This window comes from Narcine bancroftii, chromosome 7 (genome assembly GCF_036971445.1).
Source record: "Narcine bancroftii isolate sNarBan1 chromosome 7, sNarBan1.hap1, whole genome shotgun sequence".
Lineage (NCBI taxonomy): Eukaryota > Metazoa > Chordata > Chondrichthyes > Torpediniformes > Narcinidae > Narcine > Narcine bancroftii.
Genome location: NC_091475.1, coordinates 64,836,396 through 64,855,052, shown reverse-complemented (window position 1 = coordinate 64,855,052; position 18,657 = coordinate 64,836,396). Strand labels below are relative to the sequence as shown.

The 18,657-nt window shown below is 46.1% G+C and overlaps 1 protein-coding gene and 1 pseudogene across 4 annotated transcripts in view; one reads left to right on the top strand and one right to left on the bottom strand.

The window, feature by feature from the left end:
* The window catches only part of lrch1 (leucine-rich repeats and calponin homology (CH) domain containing 1), a 415,951-nt gene extending 414,256 nt beyond the window's left edge, over nucleotides 1-1,695 (bottom strand). For 2 of the 4 annotated variants that reach the window (XM_069890278.1, XM_069890279.1), the window contains exon 1: nucleotides 1,439-1,693. Coding sequence is in view for 1 of the 4 variants with exons in the window: in XM_069890277.1 (XP_069746378.1) it covers nucleotides 1,439-1,489 (51 nt within the window). In the remaining 3 variants the exon portion in view is untranslated. Of the gene's footprint in view, nucleotides 1-1,438 lie in introns of all 4 variants that reach the window. The other 2 variants (XM_069890277.1, XM_069890281.1) reach the window with 2 other exon arrangements.
* A 24-nt stretch (nucleotides 1,696-1,719) lies between these two features.
* Nucleotides 1,720-18,657, top strand: part of LOC138738981 (succinate--CoA ligase [ADP-forming] subunit beta, mitochondrial-like) — a 198,132-nt pseudogene continuing 181,194 nt past the window's right edge.

Below are 18,657 nucleotides of genomic sequence, written 5' to 3'. Positions count from 1 at the left end.
AATAACATCATTTGGAATGCGCAGATTTTTAAAAAGCTGCAGGAGACTGCGTAAATTACTTTTACTGAACTTTGAATCGACTATGTCTGAACATTTTCTCATTCTTAAATTTACACTGCGACACAGTTTCTACATGTGCTTAGCCCACTGCTCTACTCTTGCTACAGCTATAACTGTGTGGGGAGGCACAATTCAAATGCCACCTACAAATTTGCCAATGACACCATGATCATCAGCAGAATTACAGAAAGCATGTGAAGCATACAGGAGTGAGATAGATCAGTGAGTGGAGTGGTGTCACAACAACCTTGCCTACAAGTTAGTAAAACTAAGGAACTGATTGTGGACTTCAGGAAGGGGAAACCAGGAGAACATAAGTCAGTCCTCAAATTACCACCTTACTTTTTTCTCTTCTTTTGCACTAATTTATCTAAAAAAAAATAGAGCAATTTTTGCAACTGAAATGAACAATAATGCTGCTGCAAAACAGCAGATTTCCTGACACATGTTCATGACAATAAATTCTGACTCTAAAACTCACATTAGACCACACTTGGATGAATGTATTCATCATAATAAGAAAATGTGGAATTTTTAGAAAGTGTACAGAGAGGTTTTATCAGGATACTACCTGGATTAGAGAACATGGGCAATTACCTGGATGGGAGAAGTCTGGAGGGTTATGGAATGGGTGCAGGCCAGTGGGACGAGCAGTATGTTTTTCTGGCACAGACTAGAATGGCCGAATGGCCTGTTTTCCTGTGTTGTAGTGTTCTACGTTTTACGAAGAAAGATTGAGTAATGAAGGTTTTTTTTTCTTTGGAGGCAATTTAAGAGAGATGTACAAGATTATGAGAGGCAGTGGCAAGCCAGCACCCCTTTTCCCAGGGTGGCAATGGCCAATACCAGAGGACATCTGTTTAAGGAGGGGAGGAAAGTATCAGGGGACATCAGAGTTAAAACAGAGTTGTGGATGTCTGGAATAATAGGTATTTTTAAAAGGGACTTTTAAAACTTTGACAAAAGACAAAGAAAGGAGGAAAAACCCAACACCCAACCCCAACCAACCAATTTTCCCTTGCAACTGCTGCAACCGTGCCTGCCTGTCCAGCATCGGACTTGTCAGTGACCAACGAGCCTACAGCAGATGTGGACATACCCCTCCATAAATCTTCGTCCGCGAAGCCAAGCCAAAGTGAGAAAGAGACAGGCACATTGATGTAATAAAGTTAGTTACGGGTACGAGGTAGGCATGGGTTAGATTGCTGTGAAATGGGCTTACATGGGTCGGCGCCACATTCTACTGGGCTGGAGTGTTCTTTTTGACCAGAAAATTTAAACAACTTATCCCAATGGCAATCCTGGCCTTACTCTGTCAGAGAGCTTCCCTTTGCCCTCTCTACCTTCTCTGCAAATTAAACTGTTTATCTCTTCTTACCAGTTTTGTTCGTGGAGGTGTCACAAAAGCAAGAGTTTCAGATGAAGACATCGAAGTCCTCCCGAGGAGCCAACGCTGGGCCGAACAGCCTCAGCACGTCTCCCGCGCTTGCTGCCGGCCCTGAGGTGGCAGGCGTGCGCGTTCGCGTGAGAGCGCGGGATAGCGGCGGCTCACCGTGTCTTGGCGGCGGCGGTTCGGAACGTCGGCCGTTATTGTGGCAACGCTGGCGGTAGCGGAATGAGCGCGCGGGCCACCCTCCGCCACCGAGCTGAGGTGAGGTGCACGTGCACAGTGACGACGATGACGACGGGCGGTGGTGGCCTGGTGTCCTGGGTTCTGTTGGCCGGAGCTGGCAAGGTGGTGCCTGTAAGGTACTGCTGGCGTTCTACCCTACCCACCCCCCCCCCCATTCCCTAAGGTGGTCATCCCCATCCCCCAGATCATCCCCCTCCCCTAGAGTCACCCCATCCCCTGGGTCACCCCCATCCCCCAGATCATCCCCCTCCCCTAGAGTCACCCCATCCCCTGGGTCACCCCCATCCTTCAAGGTCACCCCCATCCCCAGGTCATCCACCTTCCCCAGAGTCACACCATTCTCCAGGTCATGCCCCTCCCCAGGGTCACTCCCAACCCCTGTGTTTACCCTTCCCCTAGGGTCACACCACCCCCGGGTTCACGCCACCCCCGGGTTCACCCCACCCCCTGGTTCCCCTTGATTGTCATCCCCATCCCCCAGATCATCCCAATCCCCCAGATTCATCCCCACCCCCTGTTCTCCATGGTGGTCATCCACATTCCCTGGGTCACCCCCACCCCTTGAGTCTCCATTTCCCTGGGTCACCCCCACCCCAAGGTTTCCCTTGGTAGTCACCCCACACCCCTCAAGTCCTCTAGATGTTCTCCCCCACTCCCCGAGTCACCTCTTCCCCCTGGGTTCATTCCCCCCCCCCACCCCCGGGTTCCTCTTGCTGGCCACCTATTTTTTTCTCATCTTTTTTAATGAGTTATAAAAGTTGGAAGTAATTTGAATTTCCTGAACTGTGTTTAACCCTGCTGCTCCAAATATTCTGAAATAAACCAGCAATCCCTTATTTTTGTTCAGAGCTGAGATGACTGTAAATAACAGGTGCCCAGCAATCCTCAAGGTCGGTGGTGAGCTGAGATCAGTTATACTGTTTAGACTGCAAGAGTTTGTGATGTGTTAATGCAAACACCAGGGAAAGTCAACTTCTTTTAACCTTCAAGTATGACCCAGCATAAACATAATTTGTGTGAAGTATTTTGTTGTGAGTGATATAATTTAGTTTGGGGCAGTAATGATTGTCAAACTCCCCTAAGTCTCAGGTTAAACGTGTAAATTGATTTTGACAGCTGAGAATGCTATTTCTGAATTTTTGAAGTTTCTATTTTAAATGTATGCAAACTGTAATTGTTGAACATTTTTGTGTATTTTCAAATGGTTTGTTTCAATTTTTTAAGGCACTCGGTGTACCCTCTGGATTGCTTCCAGTCCCTGGCTCATGGCATAATCAAGAGCAGCAGAGAACCTTTTCTTTGCATGAGTATTTAATCATTCAATTACTGGAGGATGCTGGCATATCTATACCCAAGGGGAAAGTTGCTTCCACACCAGAAGAAGCGTATGATGCTGCCAAAGCAATTGGTATGATGATGACCACTACCTATTTGTTTGCTTATGAATTTTTTTAAAAAAGTAATGCTTTTTACATTGATGTAAATTCAAAACTGAATGAAATTGGACACCAGCCTCCACCGTTGTGGAAATTAGAAGTTTGTTGTCACATTTACCAAGGTGCAAGCTGTCCAGCTAGACATCCTGTATACAGTACAGCATGTAAAACAGTATATAAGTTACAATTAATACAGAACAAAGACAACATGATTTTACAGCTGTGAGGGTCTTCAGGAGTTTGATAAAGAAGTGAAGGAATTGGCCATGAATCTGGTAGCGCACATTCTCACACTGTAAATCTTCAGCCTGACAAGAATGGAGTGAAGAGATTGTGTCTGAGGTTGGATGAGTCTTTTAGTATGTTGACTGCTTTTCCAAGGTCAAGAGAATTATAAACTTAGGTCAGAGAAGAAATTTGGGAAGTGATGCACTCCTGTTTACACTGGGCTACTTTGTACTGCTGACCAACAGGGTTGATGTTTCCACTGCCATCCAGAACGTTCCTTTGCCATTAAGAACATCAGGCATCCATTCCTGTGATTGATGGGAACATGATGCTTTCCCACAGAGGATTCAAAAAAATCCCTTGAATAATTTTCTTTGTCCAACAATTAATCTCTTCCCATGGCAGAGGTCAGAATAGGATATTTGTTTAGTGAATCAGTTGTCAGGGTGTGGAACAATTGGTCTGTCTGTCAGAATGTAATAGGGGCTTGTGCTGTGGATATTGGATGTGGAGATAATGTAGTCATCTTTCCAATGCTTCATAGTATTTGCTGTATAGAATCACATCTGTGAAACATAGACAAAACAGAGTGCAAAGGTTAGGGATGTCTCGGAGTGGCTACAGGACATTCTGAAAGGGGAAGGTGAACAGCCAGCTGTCGTTGTCCATATTGGTACCAATGATATAAGAAGAAAACGGAATGAGGTCCTACAAGCTGAATTTAGGGAGTTAAGAGATAAATTAAGGACCTCAAAAGTAATAATCTCAGGATTATTACTGCTGCCATGAGTTAGCCAGAGTAGAAATAGCAGGATAGTTAGAATGAATATGTGGCTTGAACGGTGATGCAGGATGGAGGATTTCAGTTTCTTCAGGTTTTGGAACCGGTTCTGGGGCAGATGGGACTAGCACAAACCAGACGGTCTACATCTGGGCAGGGCAGGGAACAATGACCTTGTCAGATTGTTTCCTTGTGCTGTTGGGAAGTTTTAAGCTAATGTGGCAGGGGGATGGGATCCTACAAAGAAAGAATGAGGAAGGTAATACAGAGACCAAAACTAGAGTTAGGACAGAGAAAAAGAAAAATAGAAGGCGGAAAAGTCAAAAGCAAAGGATGTGGAGGACACTGGATTCTCAAAGGACAATGAGCATAAGGACACTTTCTGAATGCCCATAGTATTGGAAACAAGGTTAGTGATCTTGAGGGGCAAATCAGTACCCAGGTATATGATTTAATGGCCATCACAGAAACATGGTTGCAAGGTGGGCATGATTGGGAATAAAGTATTCAAGGGTATCAGGTATTACGAAAAGATAGTGTTACGAGCCCAGAGGACCCCAAAACCCAGCAGCAATAGATATTAACCAAGACTAATGGTTACTTAAACAAAAGTTGCTTTTAATTAGCCTTAAAGATGAAAACAGGATCAAACGTTAACATTACTATTAACTAACCAAACTTAACCCCCTTCTAATTTTAAGCGCATGTGTATATAATGTGTGTGTAAGTTCAAAAAAGTTATTTGATTGACAGTCCAATCTCACTTCTCATTCCTCCAAGTTCTCTGGTTTCAGGCAATTCATATACTGTGCCCAGAATTTAACATTTATGAATTTCACCAGGCTTTGGAACTTGAAAGGTAAATGGTTACCACTCAGGTAAGTTCTTTTTGGTTTTCAGAGAAATATTTGTTGTTCCTGGACACAAACTGATCCCTTTTAATAAGCCACGTCAGTGATTTGCCAAAGAAACTTGCCCCATCAGAATTTTCCAGATGATAACCTCTTTCTTTTTAGTCATCACAGAGTTCCTTTTTGTTTCTATTATTTCAAGTGAAACATTAGGCAGCCAGTCCTCTCCTCTTGTATGGACCACAAGGGCTTTGACCAGGCTGAACTAAGAACTCACAACCCAACTTCAAAATGTTTTTTTTTTCCCCACAAGCTTGCCAGCTTGTCCTATTCCAGTCCCAGCTGCTGCTGCTGAACTGAATTCCCCCTCTCTCTCACTCAGAGAAAAGCCTGTTTGACTCCCTCTGCTTGCAAAACCACATGATCCTCTTAGAACAGCAACCTCCACTCAGACAGACTGCATCTCCAAACCTCATCCTCCAAGTTCTTTCATCTGTTGCTTTTCAAAACAACAATCCATTAGTGAAGTCCCTTGGGCACTCCCCAAAGCTTTTGCAAATGTATTCGGAGCCAGGATGTCTAGCTGGAGCAGAACTCCAGTACTTTAAATGAGATCTGTTTTGAAGTGTTTGTATGTGACCTACACTAAAAAATCTGTCACAGTTTATCTTCCAAAATCATATCTTTATACAATATAAAACACACTATATTCTGTCATAATAGTCAGGAAGGGGTGGCGCTCTTAATTAGGGATGAGATCAGGGCAATAGTGAGAGATGATACAAGATCTAAGGAGCAGAATGTTGAGTCCATCTGGGTAGAGATTAAGAATAGTAAAGGGAAAAAAATCACTGGTGGGAGTTGTCTATCACCCACCAAATAACAATAGCACAGTTGCACAAGTAATTAATCGAGAGATAACTGAGGCATGTAAGAACGGAATGGCATCTGTCATGGAGGACTTTAATTTCCATGTAGATTTGGAAAATCAAGTTGGTCGAGGTATTCTGAGGACAACTTCGTAGAATGGATCCATGACTATAGCTTTCTTGAGCAGCATGTTAAGCAACCAAGAGGGGAGAATGCTATTTTAGATCTAGTCTTTTCTTTGGCTTGGCTTCGTGGATGAAGATTTATGGAGGGGGTAAAAAGTCCACGTCAGCTGCAGGCTCGTTTGTGGGTGACAAGTCCGATGCGGGACAGGCAGACACGGTTGCAGTGGCTGCAGGGGAAAATTGGTTGGTTGGGGTTGGGTGTTGGGTTTTTCCTCCTTTGCCTTTTGTCAGTGAGGTGGGCTCTGTGGTCTTCTTCAAAGGAGGTGGCTGCCCGCCAAACTGAGGCGCCAAGATGCACGGTTTGAGGCAATATCAGCCCACTGGCGGTGGTCAATGTGGCAGGCACCAAGAGATTTCTTTAGGCAGTCCTTGTACCTTTTCTTTGGTGCACCTCTGTCATGGTGGCCAGTGGAGAGCTCGCCATATAACACGATCTTGGGAAGGCAATGGTCCTCCATTCTGGAGACGTGACTCACCCAGCGCAGCTGGATCTTCAGCAGCGTGGACTCGATGCTGTCGACCTCTGCCATCTCGAGTACTTCGACGTTAGGGATGAAAGCGCTCCAATGGATGTTGAGGATGGAGCGGAGACAACGCTGGTGGAAGCGTTCTAGGAGCCGTAGGTGATGCCGGTAGAGGACCCATGATTCGGAGCCGAACAGGAGTGTGGGTATGACAACGGCTCTGTATACGCTTATCTTTGTGAGGTTTTTCAGTTGGTTGTTTTTCCAGACTCTTTTGTGTAGTCTTCCAAAGGCGCTATTTGCCTTGGCGAGTCTGTTGTCTATCTCATTGTCGATCCTTGCATCTGATGAAATGGTGCAGCCGAGATAGGTAAACTGGTTGACCGTTTTGAGTTTTGTGTGCCCAATGGAGATGTGGGGGGGCTGGTAGTCATGGTGGGGAGCTGGCTGATGGAGGACCTCAGTTTTTTTCAGGCTGACTTCCAGGCCAAACATTTTGGCAGTTTCCGCAAAGCAGGACGTCAAGCGCTGAAGAGCTGGCTCTGAAAGGGCAACTAAAGCGGCATCGTCTGCAAAGAGTAGTTCACGGACAAGTTTTAGATCTAGTATTGTGCAATGAAATATGTAAAATTAATGATCTAGTAATTAGGGACCCTCTTGGAAAAAACGATCATAGTATGATTGAATTTCTCATACAGATGGAGGGTATAATAGTTAGATTTAAAACTAGAATATTACACTTGAACAGGGGAGACTACAACAGGGTGAGGGAGGAATTGGTCAGTGTGGACTGGGAGCACAGTCTAGTTGGCAGGTTGAGGAACAGTGGAAGACTTTCAAAGAGATTTTTTACAGTGCTCAACAAAAATATATTCCCATTAAAAATAAGGGCAGTAAGAGAGGGAAGAGTCAGCCTTAGTTAACTAAGGAAATAAAGGAAAGTATAAAATTAAAAGCTTATGTGTACAAAGAGGCCAAGAATAGTGGGAAACTGAAGGCAACAAAGGACAACTGAATTGAGAAATAAGGAAAGGGAAGAAGGATTATGAAAGTAAATTAGCCCAAAATATAAAAACAACAAAAAAATTTATAAATATATAAAATGGAAGAGGGTGAGAAAGGGAGATTGATAGTGAGTAATGAGGAAATGGCCAAGGAATTGAACAGATATTTTGTGTCAGTCTTCATAGTGGAATACATGTCCAGCATGCCAAAGAATGGTGTTAGGGATGCAAAGGGAGATAGGGCCTAATAAAATAATTTTTACAAAAGAGAAAGTGATGAGCAAACGAATGGGACTAAAAGCAGACAAATCCCCTGATCCTGATGGGATGCATCCAAGGATCCTGAAGGATATGACGGGGGTTATAGTCGAAATGTTGGTCGTCATTTACCAAAATTCTCTGGACTCTGGACAGGTCGCAGCAGATTGGAAGACAGCAAATGTCATGCCACTTTTTAAAAAGGGATGTAGCCATGAAAGACCTCAACAATGAAGACGCTGTTTACATCCGGTACCGCACGGATGGCAGTCTCTTCAATCTGAGGCGCCTACAAGCTCACACCAAGACACAAGTGTCACATTTGTGGCCCGAAATATGAAGTTAATAAAACATCAAACACAAGTTTTATCAGGTAAACTTCTCAGGGTCTTTATTCTCCCGTTTCCTTTGTTCTCCTGCTTGTGCTCTTATCTCTCTCTCATACCATGTGACTTCCAGTACATCTCATACATATTCATTATCATAACATCCCTCCTTTAATCAGAAATAAACTTTACCTTCACTTACCAATATCCCTCGGAAACCTACAAACATCGTAACTAATGGTAACACTATAACTCAACTACATAAAATTTACTTCCTACAGCACATTATGATATAAGATTAAAATACTGTCCCAAAGTTCTTATCAAAACTATGGCACAAAGTCTTCGTATCGTTTGGGCGCTTTCCGGTTTCGTTTCGGCCTGCCTGCGATATTGTCGTCGCTTCTCGGTTGTTCACTCTCAGCGTCGGAAATACTGCTCGCCACGGCTTCGGGTGTTTCTGGCGCTCTAGTCGCTTCATCAGGAGTGCTGGTAACTGCCTCTGGAACATCATCAGGTCTCTCAGTTTCAGCATCTCGTATTGGCCTTTCAACCTCTTCACTCGATGTATCTCTGGACTGGTACCTTTTTACACCTGATACATTTCTCTTATACAGGACTCCAGTCGGAGACTTGACTGTCACCATACTGCCACTTCTGGATACGACAGTATAGGGTTGATGGTAATAAGGTGTGTCTAGCTTACCACCAGTTTCATGCCTCACTAGAACATTATCTCCTGGCATGATGTCTGAGTACTTGACTCCACGTTTCGAATCTGTGTACAACTTTGCTGCACCTTTCTTTTCAGCATCGTGGTCCCTCATCTCCTGGTCGTCTCGGATTTCCTTTATGTCTGGCATTTTTGTGCGGATTTTTCTCCCAAAAAATGCTTCTGCAGGACTTTTTCCAGTGGTTGCATGAGGCAGCCACATAAGATAGCAATGCTTCTCGCCAATTTTGTCCTTCTGCGTGTGCAATCCTCAATCGTTTTTCAATGGACTGATTTTGTCTCTCTACTTCTCCGTTGGCTTGCGGCCATTTCGGAGTTACTTTATGATGGTGGATACCTGTGGTCCTCATGTATTCCGCAAATGTCTCTGAAATGAATTGTGGACCATTGTCAGAGTATAATGTAACAGGTAATCCATATCTTGTGAATATCTCTGCTAATCCTTGTATTGTTTTTTCAGTGGTTATGGACTTCAACACCACGTACTCATAGTATCTGCTGTAGTAATCTATCACCACCATAATTGATTCACCCGTCGGTAAAGGTCCAAGAAAATCAACAGCTACGTCGATCCATGGTCCTGTCGGGAGTTGCGTACTCCGGATCGGTTCTGGCGGATTACTCCTACTTGTGATTTGACATCCGTGACAAGTTTTAATAAATTTCTCTGCGTCTTTATCACAACCTGGCCACCATACCTTGGTCCTGAGGTTTTGCTTGGTACCAACAATACCTAGGTGTCCTTCATGCGCTAAGGATACGATCTTCGGTCTCAATCTTTGTGGTATCACCAATCTGCAAACTCTCAATACACACTGTCCGATGCAACAAAGTTCGTCTCTAATGGGAATGTAAGCCTTGTGAGTACACTTGTCCCATTGTCCACTCTGTATGCATTCTCTTACTTCCCTGAGTTCTGGATCACGTTCGGATTCTCTCTTGACTTCCTTCGTAGTCACAGCTTTCGGTGTCGCCTGAATAGCTACGAAGTGTACAAAGCTCTCTGTTTCTGTTCCCAATTCTGACTTGGATTGTGGACCACCATCCTTCACCAATCTGGACAGCGGATCTGCAATGTTTGTTTTCCCTGCAATGTGGATTACTTTATATTTGTAGGGTTGTAGTCTGAATACCCATCTCTCTATTCTGGCACATGGTTTGGATCTAGGTGCATAGATCACCTCTAATGGCTTATGATCTGTGATGAGTTCAAATTCAATGCCGTATAAATATGCATGGAACCTCTCACAGGCCCATACAAGTCCGAGTGCTTCTTTCTCTGTCTGAGAGTATCTTTTTTCCACATCTGATAACGATCTGCTGGCATAGGCAATGATTCTTGGTCCTCCATCATGCATCTGGACCAACACGGCTCCTAAACCAACCGGGCTGGCATCCGCTATGACTTTGGTTGATGCCGCCGGATCGTAATATCCAAGAGTATCAGCATCTGTCAGACTTTGCTTCAGCGCTGTGAACGTTTTCTTCTGCTCAGATCCAAAATGAAAAGGTACACCTTTCCTGGTTAGTTTCCTTAGTGGTTCTGCCACTGTAGCGAAATTAGGAATGAACTTTGCACAAAAATTGACCAATCCCAGGAAACTCCTCACCTCTGTTGCGTTCTGAGGTGCACGTGCATCTGCAATAACTTTCACCTTGGCCTCTGCAGGGTTTAGTCCTTTCCGTGTAAGTCTGTGTCCCATGAAGTCCATTTCTGACACACCGAACTGGCACTTGTTTCCATTCACGGTAAGGCCTGCCTCCTGTAGTCTAGATAGTACACGCCTCAACCGTTTGTCATGCTCTTCCTTCGTTGGTGCATGGACTATGATGTGACCAAAGTGACCTCGGTTTCCACATCGATAACACTCCACATCCTGTGTTGACGTATATCTTGGCTGATTATGGCGATGTGAGAGCCTCTTAATTTGCTGGCTTGAGTTGTCTTTCAGGGTCATGGTATGAAATTGCCCTTCGACAGCCTCTAATGCTGCAGCAATGGCTAAAGTATCGGTGAGTTCCAACTCACTCCCTCTTTCCAGTAGACGTCTTCTGAGTTTATCTGATCTGCAGTGCTGTACAACTTGATCCAATAATTGGATGTCCAAATCAGCTGGCATGTAATTGCATCCAACAGCTAGCTGGCGTAGTCTTGTCACGTACTGAGCAATTGTCTGGCCATCTTCTTGTCTCGTTCTCCGAAACAAATGGCGTTGAAATGTAGCATTCGGTGTCACTACATAGTGTGCATTTAATGCATCTACCGCTTTCCGGTACTCATCCTCCAGTATTCAAAAGTGTCTTAAACGTTTCCTGAACTGCGGGACCAGCAGTGAAAAGAAGTAACGCCCTTCTCTGCGCTTTCTGTTCAACTGTACCGGTATCTAGAAATAGGCCACGACTGTCGGCGTAGGATTCAAATTCTTCCAGCCATGCCTTCCACTTCTCACTTACGGTGCTTGCATCACCCGTTGGGTCAAAATGAGCAATTCCACTATGTGTTAGAAAGTCACCGTCTGCCCCAGCCATGAGGAAATATTCCAGCCCCAAAAGTACTGAGACAAAGAGAAAATTCTTATCACCTTGAAGTTCTCTTTAATCCTCTGTAATCTTGTTTAGTCTTTAATTTTCTTCAAGCTTCTTTCATCCTCGTCGCCAATGTCACATTTGTGGCCCGAAATGTGAAGTTAATAAAACATCAAACACAAGTTTTATCAGGTAAACTTCTCAGGGTCTTTATTCTCCCGTTTCCTTTGTTCTCCTGCTTGTGCTCTTATCTCTGTCTCATACCACGTGACTTCCGGTACATCTCATACATATTCATTATCATGACAACAAGAGCAACTTGTCCGTGAACTACTCTTTGCAGACGATGCCGCTTTAGTTGCCCATTCAGAGCCAGCTCTTCAGCGCTTGACGTCCTGTTTTGCGGAAATTGCCAAAATGTTTGGCCTGGATGTCAGCCTGAAGAAAACTGAGGTCCTCCATCAGCCAGCTCCCCTCCATGACTACCAGCCACCCCACATCTCCATCGGGCACACAAAACTCAAAACGGTCAACCAGTTTACCTATCTCGGCTGCACCATTTCATCAGATGCAAGGATCGACAACGAGATAGACAACAGACTCGCCAAGGCAAATAGTGCCTTTGGAAGTCTACACAAAAGAGTCTGGAAAAACAACCAACTGAAAAACCTCACAAAGATAAGCGTATACAGAGCCGTTGTCAAACCCACACTCCTGTTCGGTTCCGAATCATGGGTCCTCTACCGGCATTACCTACGGCTCCTAGAACGCTTCCACCAGCGTTGTCTCCGCTCCATCCTCAACATTCATTGGAGCGACTTCATCCCCAACATCGAAGTACTCGAGATGGCAGAGGTCGACAGCATCGAGTCCACGCTGCTGAAGATCCAGCTGCGCTGGATGGGTCACGTCTCCAGAATGGAGGACCATCGCCTTCCCAAGATCATGTTATATGGCGGGCTCTCCACTGGCCACCGTGACAGAGGTGCACCAAAGAAAAGGTACAAGGACTGCCTAAAGAAATCTCTTGGTGCCTGCCACATTGACCACCGCCAGTGGGCTGATAACGCCTCAAACCGTGCATCTTGGCGCCTCACAGTTTGGCGATCGGCAACCTCCTTTGAAGAAGACCGCAGAGCCCACCTCACTGACAAAGGAGGAAAAACCCAACACCCAACCCCAACCAACCAATTTTCCGCTGCAACGTGTCTGCCAGTCCCGCATCGGACTTGTCAGCCACAGACGAGCCTGCAGCTGACGTGGACATTTACCCCCTCCATAAATCTTCGTCCGCGAAGCCAAGCCAAAGAAGAAGGCAGAAGACGGGTAACTATCGGCCAGTTAGTTTAACGTCTGTAGTCGGGAAAATGCTTGAAGCTGTCGTTAAGGATGAAATAGAGAGACATTTAGAATGAAGTAGTTCATCAGGTAGACATAGCATGGATTTAGAAAGGGGAGGTCTTGTTTGACAAACTTGCTGGAGTTCTTTGAGATATAATGGGTGCAAGAGATAGAGGGGAACAGGTTGATGTTGTATATTTCCAGAAGGTGTTTGATAAGGTGCCGCACAAGAGATTTAACAATAAGATCCAGTGGAATGGAGTCGGGGGAAGTATATTGGCATGGATTGAGGATTGGTTAACTGACAGAAGACAGAGAATTGGGATAAATGGGTGTTTTCTGATTGGCAGACAGTGGTAAGTGGGTTGCAACAGGGTCGGTGCTGGGCCTGCAACTGTTCACCATTTACATTCATGATTTGGAAGAGGGGACAGAGTGTAGTGTAGCCAAGTTTGCAGATGATACTAAATTGAGTGGAAAAGCAAATTGTATAGAGGATGTGGAGAGGCTACAGAAGGATATAGTAAAGTTAGGTCAGTGGACAAAGGTCTGGCAGAAGGAGTACAATGTTAGTAAATGTGAGGTCATCCACTTTGGCAGGTAAAAAAGAAGAGCAAATTATTATGTAAATGGTGAAAAACTGCAGCATGCTATAGTGCAGAAGGACTTGGCAGTGCTTGTGCATGAATCGCAAAAAGCTGGGTTGCATATACAACAGATTATTAAGTAGGCAAAATGGAATGTTGGCCTTCATTGCAGAGGAATTGAATTCAAGAGCAGGGAGGTCATGCTGAAACTGTACAAGGTCCTGGTGAAGCTGCACCTGGAGCACTGTGTGCAGTTGTGGTCATACTTGGGGAAGGATAGACTGGCCTTGGAGGCAGTCCAGAGGGGGTTCACCAGGTTGATCCTGGAGATGAGGGTTGACCTACGAGGAGAGACTAAATCGCCTGGGTTTATAATCACTCAAATTCAGAAGAATGTGAGGAGATCTTGTAGAAACATTTAAAATTATGAAAGGGAGAGATAAGATAGAGGCAGGAAAATTGTTTTCACTGATAGATAAGACCAGAACTAGGGGACTCAGCCTCAAGATTCAGGGGAGTAGATTTAAGACAGAGATAAGAAAAAACTGTTTTTACTAGAGAGTAGTGAATCTGTTGAATTTTATGTCCAGAGAAGCAGTTAAGACTGCTTCATTAAACATATTTAATGTTCAGTTTGATAGTTTTTTTTTACATAAAAAGGAATTAAGGGATATGAGGAAAAGGCAGGTAGTTGGAGTTGAGTCAATGATCAGATTAGCCATGATCTTATTGAATGGCAGAGCAGACTCGACAGGTCTGATGGCCAACTCCTGCTCCTATTTCTTATGTTCTTATGAATTAAGCGGCGAAGGATGAGAGATGACTTAATAGAGATGTATAAGATAATGAAGGGCCTGGATAGGGTGGACAGCCAGCAGCTTTTTCCCGGCCTAACAATAGCAAATACTCAAAGACATCTGTGAGTGAATGATCATTTAAGGGAGATGTCAGAGGTAACTTTTTACTTGGAGAATGATGGTGACTGGAATGCATTGCTGGGGATGGTGGTAAAGGCTGGTGCAAGAGGGGCATCCAAAAGATTCTAAGATTGCCACATAGATGTAAGAAAAATAGATTTATTGATGGAGGTAGGGAAGCATTAGATTGTTGTGGAGTAGGTTTATATCTGTTCGACTCAAATGCCTGTGCTGTGCTGTAAGGTATTCTACACATTTCAATCAATTTCACCACTTGTAATCCTCTTTATCTGGGTTCTTTAAGTTACTACAATGTCATTATGACTGAAATTGTTAGATTCTTGTAACACAAGTCCTCGAGACATTTTGTTGTCTTATCAAATCTGTATTGCCATTTGTATTTTTTTCTCAGCCCATTCTCGTTCCTTTCCCTGTAACCTTTGCCATCCTTACTAATCAAGAAATAATTAACAATGGAATTGGGCTTCACAGCTGACCGGCAATGAATTCCACAGATTCACTGATCTGTAAGTGAAGAAATTTCTCCACATTTCTAAAGTGGTGTCTTTCATCCTGGAGCTGTGGCCTCTGGTGATTGACTCTCCCACCACTTGAAGCATCTCCAAGTCCACTCTATCCAGCCCTTTCAATATTCACTATATTTCAATGAGATCTCTCCTTATGCCTCTGAACTCTGGTGAGTACAGGCCTGACCCATCAAATGCTTCTCAGACGTTAATCCTCTCATCCACAAGATCACAAGATAAAGGAACACTAGGCCTATTGAGTCTATTCTGTGACTCTACACTAAGATGAATTATGCTCACACCTAGTTCCAATTTTAAGGCTTTTTCCTGTGACAGATTGTTATATTTTATATGTGATATAGATATGTTTTAAAAGGAGATAAATTGTGGCAGGTTTTTTTTTAAGTGTAGCTCACATACAAACACTTCAAAATTGATCTCATTTAAAATGCCAGAGCTCTGCTCAATCCAGAAAGTTCAGGCTCTGGATGCCTTTGCAAAAATTTTGAAGAATGTCTATAAGGATGTAGAGCTTGTCGAAAGAACCAAAGACTTGTTGATCCAAACCAAGGCTTTTATTAGCAAAAGATAGGAGCTCTTCACAGGTGGCCGACCAGTCCGGAATGATCCAACCTGGCTAGGGACACAACCCTTTAAGGCCCAGACAATAGGTGTGGCTTAGCTCTCAGCCAATCGCTGTAGGCACAGTCTAGATGCAGTAACTATATACACTATGTACATTGGGAATAGATCTGTACTATCACATTCACCCCTTCTTGGAGAACTGACCCTGGGAAAAAAAAAACGAGGGAGAGAATGAAAGGAAGGGGTAGGTCAAGGACTGTAGCGGTCAGGGGGTCTGACCATCCGGCGTGACCGCCACGGTGCCGGGATTGGGGTCACTGGAGTGGTGTCGCCAGCGGGCTCGTCGGGTGCGACTGCTCCGTCGCTCAATTCCCCAGTCGTGTTGTCGGCAGGGTGGCCCGGGTCATTGGGGTGCTGTTGGTCCTTCTGTTGTGGCACGGGGCCTGGGGAATAAAGAGTTGGGGAAGGTTGGGTTGGGGGGGGTTGCTGGGCCTACCGGGTCCTAAGCTAGGTCCTGCACCGAAACAGTGTCCTCCCGCCCGTCTGGGAACTCAACGTAGGCGTAATGTGGGTTCGCGTGGAGTAGAGTCACTCGGTCGACCAAGGGGTCGTGCTTTGAGTGCCGGACGTGGCGTCGCAAAAGGACGGGGTCAGGGATGGTGAGCCATGCCGGTACAGTGGTTCCTGATTCGGATTTCCTCAGGAAAAGGAACATCCTTTCGTGGGGGGTGGCATTTGTTGCAGTACATAGGAGGGAGCGGATGCAGTGTAAGGCACTAGTGAGAACCTCCTGCCAGTGAGAGGTGGGGAGACCTTTAGACCAGAGAGCCAGTGTAACCGCTCTCCATATGGTGGCATTCTCCCTCTCGACCTGGCTGTTACCACGTGGGTTATAGCTCGTGGTCCTGCTTGAAGCAATACCACACTCCAGAAGGTACTGTCGCAGCTCTGTGCTCATGAATGAGGACCCCCTATCACTGTGGATGCAATTGGGGTACCCGAAGATGGTGAAAATACTGTGAAAGGCCTGTATCACTGAGGTGGCAGTGGTGTCTGGGCAGGCCACAGCGAATGGGAAGCGGGAGTACTCGTCGATGGCTGTAAGGATGTAGGTATTACGGTTGGCCGACAGTAGGGGCCCCTTAAAGTCTATGCTAAGACGCTCAAAGGAGCGGGTGGCTTTGATAACGTGGGAGTTATCCGGACAGAAGAAGCACACCGAACAGGCTCGGGTCATGGAGCGGATCTCCTCAACTGTGTAGGGTAGGTGGCGCGTCTTGACAAAGTGAGCAAACCTAGTGACCCCTGGATGACAGAGCGCCTCATGGAGTTTCCGTAGTCTGTCCATCTGTATGCTGGCGCACGACCCCTGGAGAGCGCGTCAGGCAGGTCGTTGAGCTTACCAGGCCGGTACAGGATGTCATAGTTAAAGGTGGAGAGTTCGATTCTCCATCTGGCAATTTTGTCGTTTTTTATCTTACCACGCTGGGTGTTGCTGAACATGAAGGAGACCGCGCGTTTATCAGTCAACAGTGTAAAGCGCCTCCCAGCGAGGTAATGTCTCCAACGACGCACCACTTCAACTATGGCCTGGGCCTCCTTCTCGATCGAGGAGTGTCTACTCTCCGGACCCTGGAGGGTTCTAGAGAAGAAGGCTACAGGCCGACTGGCCTGGTTCAAGGTGGCTGCAGGGCGAAGTCGGATGCATCACTCTCGACTTGAAACGGGACAGACTCATCGATCGCATGCAGCGTCGCAGCAGCGATGTCGGATTTGATTCAATCGAAAGCCACTGTGGCTTCGGTCGAGGGGGAGAGGAGGTGGTCTTGATAAGAGGACACGCCTTGTCGGCGTAGTGTGGAACCCATTGGGCGTAATACGAGAAAAGGCCCAGGCAACGTTTGAGTGCTTTCTGGGTTTGGGGGGGGGGGGGGGTAAGTCCATTAGGGGAGGCATGCGGTCAGGATCTGGCATGACTATCCCGTTCTCCACCACACAACCTTGAATAGCGAGTCGTGTGGTCTGGAAGACACACTTGTCCAAATTGTAAGTCAGATTCAGCCGACGGGCAGTTTGAAGAAATTTGTCTAGGTTGGCGTCGTGGTCCTGCATGTCGTGGCCGCAGATGGTGATATTGTCCAGATACGGGAAGGTAGCGGTTAGCCCGTTCTGGTCCACCATCCTGTCCATTTCCCGCTGGAAGACCGCGATACCATTCGTGACCCCGAGTGATACCCTGAGAAATTGATATACCCGCCCATTCGCTTCAAAGCCCGTGAATGGTCGGTCCTTGCAGCGGATCGGGAGCTGGTGGTAGGCCGAACATAGGTCAATAGTGGAGAAAATGTGGTATTTGGCGATCTGGTTCACCACATCCGTGAGGCGTGGCAGGGGGTACGCATCCAGGAGCGTGAAGCGGTTAATGGTCTGGCTATAGTCGACCACCATCCGTAGTTTTTTCCATTCTTGACAACCACCACCTGGGTTCTCCAGGGGCTTGAACTGGGTTCGATGATGCCCTCATCCAGAAATCTACGCACCTCACTCCTAATGAATTGCCTGTTTTCGTAACTATATTGCCGACTTTTGGTGGCCACAGGCTTCCAGCCAGGGGTGAGGTTTGCGAAGAGTGCTGGCGGGGCAATCCGGAGTGTGGAAAGGCCGCAGGATTGGCCCCGGGGCACGGGGGCGGGTTGCTCGGGTGCTTCGGCGGTGGGGCGATGGCAGACCGAGAGGGGGGCGTGGGGTCCCCCAAAGTGTAGAGTCCCCCAAAGTGTAGAGTCCCCCAAAGTGTAGGGACACCGTTTGGAACTGACACTGGAAGTCTAATCCCAGCAACACTGGGGCGCACAATTGGGGAAGGACGAATAATTTGAAGTGGGTGACCGTTACGCCCTGTACCTCCAGCGTGGCGATGCAATACCCCTTTATCCCAGTCGAGTGCGACCTCGTCGCTAATGAGATCCTCTGGGTAGTGGGGATAATGTCAAGTCCACAACGGAGAGCCAGATCTGGCTGGATAAAACTGTCAGTTGACCCAGAGTCAAATAAGCAATTGTTATAGTGTCCATGCACTTTAATCAGTTCCATTGCTCTGGTGAGGGGATGAGAGCATTGCTGGTTTAGTGTTATTGAAGCAGTTGACAGGGGAGTTTTGCGCGATGACGTCACGCAACAGGATGACGTCACGCAACGGGATGACGTCACGCAACGGGATGACGTCACGCAACGGGATGACGTGACGCAATGGGATGACGTAGTCAACGCTCGAGGAGCAGGTTGGAGGACTTCCCGGAAGTGCTGTTGTGGCGGCGTTGGCGGGTGAATGGTAAGTAGTGGGGTTTG